Below are 6,687 nucleotides of genomic sequence, written 5' to 3'. Positions count from 1 at the left end.
ATTCTCAAAACTTAATTTGTGAAGGAAACTGAAAACATGTAAAAGACTATTTTTAGTTTCTAATTTTTAAAAATTAATGAAAACACACATTTAATTTAATGAATCTGTCTCATTTAATGAGTTAGTATTAGAGTTTAAATCTTAGTAACAACATATTTTAGTATTTTCTATTTTTTTCTTCAAAAAATTATCTTTTTTTAATTTTAACTAACCAAATATGTTTTTTATTTAAAAAATACAAAAAAAAATTGTTTTTTTTTATATTCTCAAAAACAAGTTTTTAAAAATAAAAAATAAAAACTTTTACCCAACGTATCATAATAATATTTTTATTTTGAGATAACGCGTTTGTGCGTTTTGCAAAGCTCAAAGCTACAGGTGAAAATCTTTTGAGCTGAAAAATACATTTTTGTATAAAGTACTTTTGAAAAAATTTACAAAACACGCGTTTTGAATTTTTGAGCTGAAAAATAGACTTTTGTATAAAGCACTTTTGAAAAAATTTACTAAACACGCGTTTTGAATTTTGGACAAGAAAAACGCGCGTTCAGCTTTATCGTGAGTTTTGGACTAGAAAACGCGCGTACAGCTTTATCATTTTGTCCTTATTCTCTCTTTCCAATTCCCATTTCCCATTAGGATCTTTTCAGCAAAAAAAATAAATAAATAAAATTCTTCATCAGGTTCTCTCTCTATTTTTTACTTCCTTCTTCCCCACTTATTAAAGCCCCCAGCCAAGGCCCAATTATTCCACGAAAAACCCGCCACTGCCTTGATTCATTTTAACTCTTTCTTGCATTAAAGGAAAAAAAGAAGAAGAAAGGGAAACGAATTCAGAGCAGCAGCACAGTGAGTTTTCTCAAGTTTTTTTGTGAAGAAAGGTGCGACTGTGAAGCGTAAGTGTATGACTGTTTGTACTTTGTACTGTGTAAGAGTTATTACCTTTTCTTTTTTTTTTTTCTCTATTTTTTTTTACCAATACAAATTTAGAAGTAGTAGTGTGACGTGTGAACAGAAAATTGTTTTTTTTTTTGGCACAGGAACAGAAAAATGTTGGAACTTGTAACCAGGCCATTGTAATATAATTATATTATATATACATATTTGAGCATCATTATTATATTTTTCAGTAGCCACTCGGCAAGTTGGTAATAATATAGTAGGAAAATGCCAGAGATAATGAATTTTTTACACGAAAATTTAAATCGATGACTTGGTAAATTATTATTATTAAATGAAAAAAGAAATGTTAGTAATGGCTTCAATTAAGAACCAGTAAGAAGTTGCGTAAAAAGATTGGTTATAACAATAATTTATAAATATAATGCAAAATAGTTTGTGAGAAAAATACTTAAAATGATAAAATTTATGTCACAACTTGCCCTCTCGTGCCGAATTGGGTGTACAAATTGTGCCGGCATTACTCCTAATTTATACATAGACATGATTATAGCATATATGGAACACAACAATATTGCCACGATTACTCAGCTATCTCTCTGTGTTTCTAGTGTTCTCCACGTTTCTCCTCAATCCTCATCAATGGCTTCAGCAATGTCCATGAAGGCATCACCTGTTCATCCATCAAAGATAACAACCGTGAAAGCACTAGTTGAATCAACTAGCTCCTCCTCCATCCCTTCGTTTTACAACTTCACCCCTTATCTCCGTGATGAACCAATAGCCAGTGATGCAGAAGATTCAGTCCCCATTATCGACATCACTCTTCTTGTTTCTGGTACTCCTGAAGAACAGTCTCAAATCATCCATCAACTCAGCAAAGCCTGCTCAGACTGGGGCTGCTTCATGGTACAGTTTATCTTATCTGTTTTGAGCTTTCTAATAAATTTTTGTCTTACGTGTCTATAGTTTTTGCATGTTACTGAGATTTAATGAGGGTCTTATTAGGTGATTAATCATGATGTGACGGAGAGTCTGACGAAGGCAATGATAGCTTCGTTTCAAGAATTTTTCGACTTGCCAGAGGAGGAGAAGAAAGAGTACCAAGGAAACCATGTCATGGATCCAATCAGGTGTGGTACAGGCTTTAATCCTTCAATGGATAAAGCAAACTATTGGAGAGATTTTCTCAAGTGCTTCGCCCATCCTGAATTTCATACACCCAACAAACCAGCTAGGTTCAGGTACATTTCTTTTCATTTCAGATTTAACCTCCTAAATCATATCACATATCATATATTATGAATAAAAAAATCAAGTTCTAAAGTATTAAGAAACTGTTATGAATTTAATGTCCTATATTGCTTAAGTGTAAATTTAAACATAGATATATAAATTTTTTACTACACTTTTCTTGTAAGTCGGTTTTTAAATGTGAATTCTATCCATGAGTTTGTAACATTTAGTGTGGGTTTGGATCCGCGTTTTGCTCTCAACATTTGCGTTTTCAGCCCTCTTTTTTTTTGGTTAAGTTGCAAATGTTGACCTTTCAACTGTAAATAGTGCCACAAATACTATTCAAACGAATTCACAAATATTATTTTTCAACAACTTTTTCATTAAAAATAGGTTCCACAATACTATTCACACATTTAAAAATTATTTTGCTATAATGTTTTCATTTTTCAGTTTCAGCAAAATAAGTTCTATTCAAATAGACCTTTAGGGTCTATTTGGATAAAACTTATTTTTATTGAAAACTGAAAACACTATAAAAAAAATAATTTTTAAATGTGTAAATAGTGCCGTCAAACTTATTTGTAATGAAAAAGTTGCTGAAAAGTGAAGTTTGTGGGACCCGTGAACAGTGCACGAGTGCACTGTTCACGGAAGAATAGTCAAAGTTGCAGCTTAAAAAAAAAAAAAGGAACGAAACGTGATGAGGAAACGTAGACGCAAAAATAAGTTGGACCCAAACACTCACTTAGTGTCAAACCCAACCACCAAAGTTGACATAGAGGCTGGAGTGTCCCATATTACTTAAGTGTAAGTTTAAACATGTGTATATAAGTTTTTGGACACTTTTCCATTGCAAGAGTTTTCAAAGGTATGTTCTACTCATAAGTTTGTCTACAACTTTATATGCAATTTTTTCAATCTACTTAAGCTAAGAATTTTCCTTTTCTTAATTATGATAAATTTATTTTCAATTAAAATTTCAATAATAATAATTTGGTCATAACCAATGCAATTCATAATGAATGGTTTATTTATATTTTTGTTGACACAGTGAGATTGCAAGGGAGTTCAGCAAAAGAAACCGGGAAGTAGTAATAATATTACTGAAAGCTATATCAAAGAGCTTGGGGTTAGAAGAGAGCTACGTAGCAAAGGCTGCCAATTTCGAGTTGGGTTTACAATTGCTCGCTGCTAACTATTATCCAACTTGTCCAGAGCCAGAGAAGGCAATTGGCATCCCCGCTCACTATGACCATGGTCTGTTAACCACTTTGGTAAATAATGGCGTCTCTGGCCTTCAAGTAAAGCATAACGAAAAATGGTTTAATGTCAATATCCCTGCCAATGTACTCTTTGTTCAAGTTGCTGATCACTTGGAGGTACATTCTATCATGCTTCTTGAACTCCATTTTTACTTGTCCCCATATGTTATTCATCTTCTCATTATCTTTCGCAATTAATCTTTTTATTAAGCAACTATGCTAGCTAAAGTTAACTAGTAAGATCGGTTTGGTACAATTTTAGGTTTAAGGGGATAAAACATTAGGGGGAGTAATTTTGTTCTTCTATTTATGAAGTTGGTTCAATTTTGTTACTTAAATTTGTGCACTCTTAAATATGTGGTTGGTTCAATTTTAGTCTCGTAAATATAGGTTGCTTCAACATTTTATTAGTCACGTAAGTAGAAGAAAAAAAATAAAAATAAAAAGACAAAATTGTCCACTTTGTATAATTTCAAGGACTAAATAAAAACCCTTTAAATTTGAAGGATTACATGATTAAACTTACACCAAATTTCATATTGGAAATTAGATATTACCCAACACTTATTTAAGTAAAATGTGACACGTGACATGTGTGAATAATGCTATGTTTGGAAGTTTTGAGAGATAGGAGATTAGAGGGGAGTAAAAGGAAGGAGAGTAGTGGAGAGGAGAGTAGAAGAGAATGGTTGTCCTCCACTTTGTTTGGATGTTTTTAAAATTAAGAAAGGGGGAGGGGAATAATTAGTCTTTTCATTTGTAATTTTGTTAATATGGTAAGTATAAATTTGATAATTCATTTGGTCAAATATTTTTATGCTCAATTCTCCCTCTAAATCTCTCCAATTTGGTGGAATTAAAAATAAGGGATTAGAAGTAGTTCAAATCCCTCCAAATTCCTCCCCCTCCTTCCTTATAAAACATCTAAATAAGGTAATTAAATTATTCCCCCTCCCTCTACTATACTCCTCTTCCTTCCCTCAAAATCCAAACATAGCATAAGTTTAAAGGCAAGAGAGAAAAATAGTGCTTTGATATTGACTTGTTACAAATGTTGCTGAGAGAGAGAGAGGTATGTTTTTTACTTCTAGCCAAATTTGAACTACTTTTTGAAAACAATTATTTTATTTTATTTTATTATATTATTATGAGGACTAAGAACACACATAATTAAAATTATATAGTTTTCTTCCATTTGGGACATAAAGAAATTTTCTAAATACCCTAAAGGAAGAGTTAACTGTGTTAAGTAGCCTAAATGGCCAAAATGAAGAACTAACCCTATAAATAAATAAAAAATAAAAATAAAAATAGGTAAATGATCGTAATAGTGAAGCGAATACATGAATGAGGGTTAATTGTTTTCTTTTTTCTTTATATGTGTGTGTGTAATTATATAAATTTTTATTAAAATTTCATTGGCTTTATGTTTTTCATGACATATGAATATTTAACTAAATGAACAATTTTTTGAATTAAAATCTAAATTTTCTGAATATAATGTTTCCCTGCAAGATCTTGAGCAATGGCAAGTACAAGAGTATTGCACATCGGGCACTTGTGAATAACAAAGCTACAAGGATGTCCATAGCTCTGGCACATGGACCATCACTAGACACAGTTATGAGGCCAGCACTAGAGTTAGTTGACAATGAAAGTAATCAACCTGCATATGTTGAAATGACATATAGGGAATTTTTGGAATTGCAGCAAACTGGGAGGCTGAGATCTAAATTCCAGTCGGATATTGAACAAAGCAGAGCAGTTTGAGCTAATTGATTGGTTTACAAAGCCAATTTCTCAATTTAATGCTTGACAATAATAATGAATAAATGTTGGACAATTTGGTTTAATTTCAAATTTTAAATTTGAGAGTTGAAAACTTAACTTAGACCAAATTTAAGATCTTCAGCCATGTTGTTCTCATGTTTGTTGAATTTAATATTTAGTAATAAATTTTATTGGCTTGTTGCCATCCATGCTACCGTTACTATGTAATAAATGTCATATTTGGCACATAATCCTTTATTTTTAAACCTACATACATAATTCTTATTAATGTATTTATCTACAATACTTTATATTAGCATCTCTTTTTCAACATTATAGACCAAATAGTATTAATACTACAAATTTTTCTGCATCATACGGAAGATTGTAATAAGAAATCTCTTTAGGAATGTCCTGATGTTATTCTTGCTATTGTAACCCAAGAGATACTTGCATTGAAAACTTAGAAAATGCTAAAAATATTACAAATTTCACTTAAAAATTTTTTTTATATATTTATGTGATAGTGCACGTTGTACGGGCCTTGGATGGTTGTGACACGCAAGAAGTCAGGACAACGAATTTCTAGGAATGTCGCGGCTATGGAGGGTCCCGCGGGTTCGGGGAAAGCAGTGATTTTTCATACTAATGGACAAGGTCCTTCTATTAAGGCCAATAAGATGGGCTGGGTGAAGGAGCCTACAAACTTAAATATAGTTAGCGCTGAACCTAGCAAGAAGAATATCCAAGGTGGGCCAATCCGTATGGGTCTTGCATCGAAAAGAAACCCTACTCAAATACATAAGCCTGGCCCAAAAATCAAAAAGCTGAAATTCTGATTTCTCGTAACCTTGATCGATCGAGAGGTGTCGAGGAGGTGTCGAGGTTTAATGAATCTCAACAAATAGCAGCTATCGAGGAGGTGTCGAGAAGGTGTCGAGGGGACAGAAACTTTCTCGATCGACCGACCAGCTATCGAGAAGCTATCGAGATTGCGATAAGAATCAGCTGAAGAGCTCGACAGATAGCTAGGTGTTGAGGAGCTATCGAGAAGCTATCGAGCTATCTATCCACAGGTGTCGAGATATCTGTCCAGCTTTATTGAACACCTTTTCTTCACTTGTTTCTTGGTCCAATCTTCATGGCTTTAATACTAGACTTGAATAACATGTTTCTTCAAGTATTAAACACAACTTAGATCTATCCAAATGCAAGTAAAGTGCGTTTTGTTAAAGGATTAGCCAACTACATAAAATATGCCCTTAACAATCTCCCCTTTTGGCAATCAGTGACAAAACCACAACAAACAAATGAACATATGAGAGAAGTTATAAATCACTCAACTCATACTCACTTGTTGAATACAATAAAATCTATCCTAACACAAACTCTTGAAAAACTTTGCAAGAAGAGAGTTTATGGCAAGTAGACTTTGACAACCTGTATTTCTGAAACACTTTGATGTGTTTCATCTTGTTAGGGGGAGTGCTTACTTCCTTGCTCTTGTACCTTGGGT

The 6,687-nt window shown here is 32.7% G+C and overlaps 1 protein-coding gene across 5 annotated transcripts; it reads left to right on the top strand.

Moving 5' to 3' along the window:
* Positions 1 to 658: 658 nt before the first annotated feature.
* On the top strand, positions 659 to 5,288 carry LOC111991811 (2-oxoglutarate-dependent dioxygenase 19). 5 transcript variants are annotated; one of them, XM_065782745.1, is made up of 6 exons: positions 659 to 896; positions 1,041 to 1,076; positions 1,512 to 1,809; positions 1,909 to 2,144; positions 3,191 to 3,518; positions 4,917 to 5,288. In XM_065782745.1, the coding sequence occupies exons 2-6, from the start codon at positions 1,051 to 1,053 to the stop codon at positions 5,169 to 5,171; spliced, it is 1,143 nt and encodes a 380-aa protein (XP_065638817.1). In that variant the 5' UTR covers positions 659 to 896; positions 1,041 to 1,050; the 3' UTR covers positions 5,172 to 5,288. The 5 variants fall into 5 exon arrangements, with proteins under 5 accessions (XP_065638817.1, XP_065638821.1, XP_065638819.1 ...); XM_065782749.1 differs by lacking the exon at positions 1,041 to 1,076 and having other exon boundaries at positions 660 to 881; XM_065782747.1 differs by lacking the exon at positions 1,041 to 1,076 and having other exon boundaries at positions 660 to 902.
* Positions 5,289 to 6,687: the final 1,399 nt, after the last annotated feature.

Source organism: Quercus suber, unplaced genomic scaffold, assembly GCF_002906115.3.
Source record: "Quercus suber isolate HL8 unplaced genomic scaffold, Cork oak 2.0 scaffold_313, whole genome shotgun sequence".
NCBI lineage: Eukaryota > Viridiplantae > Streptophyta > Magnoliopsida > Fagales > Fagaceae > Quercus > Quercus suber.
The sequence above is the reverse complement of the archived record's forward strand: the minus strand, read 5'-3'. Positions and strand labels throughout refer to the sequence as shown.

Coding starts and splice junctions, on each gene's coding strand:
- LOC111991811 (XM_065782745.1), top strand. CDS start 1,051: ATGTTGGAACTTGTAACCAGGCCATT. Junction 1,077..1,511: donor GAACTTGTAACCAGGCCATT/GTAATATAATTA, acceptor CTGTGTTTCTAG/TGTTCTCCACGTTTCTCCTC. Junction 3,519..4,916: donor AAGTTGCTGATCACTTGGAG/GTACATTCTATC, acceptor TTTCCCTGCAAG/ATCTTGAGCAATGGCAAGTA.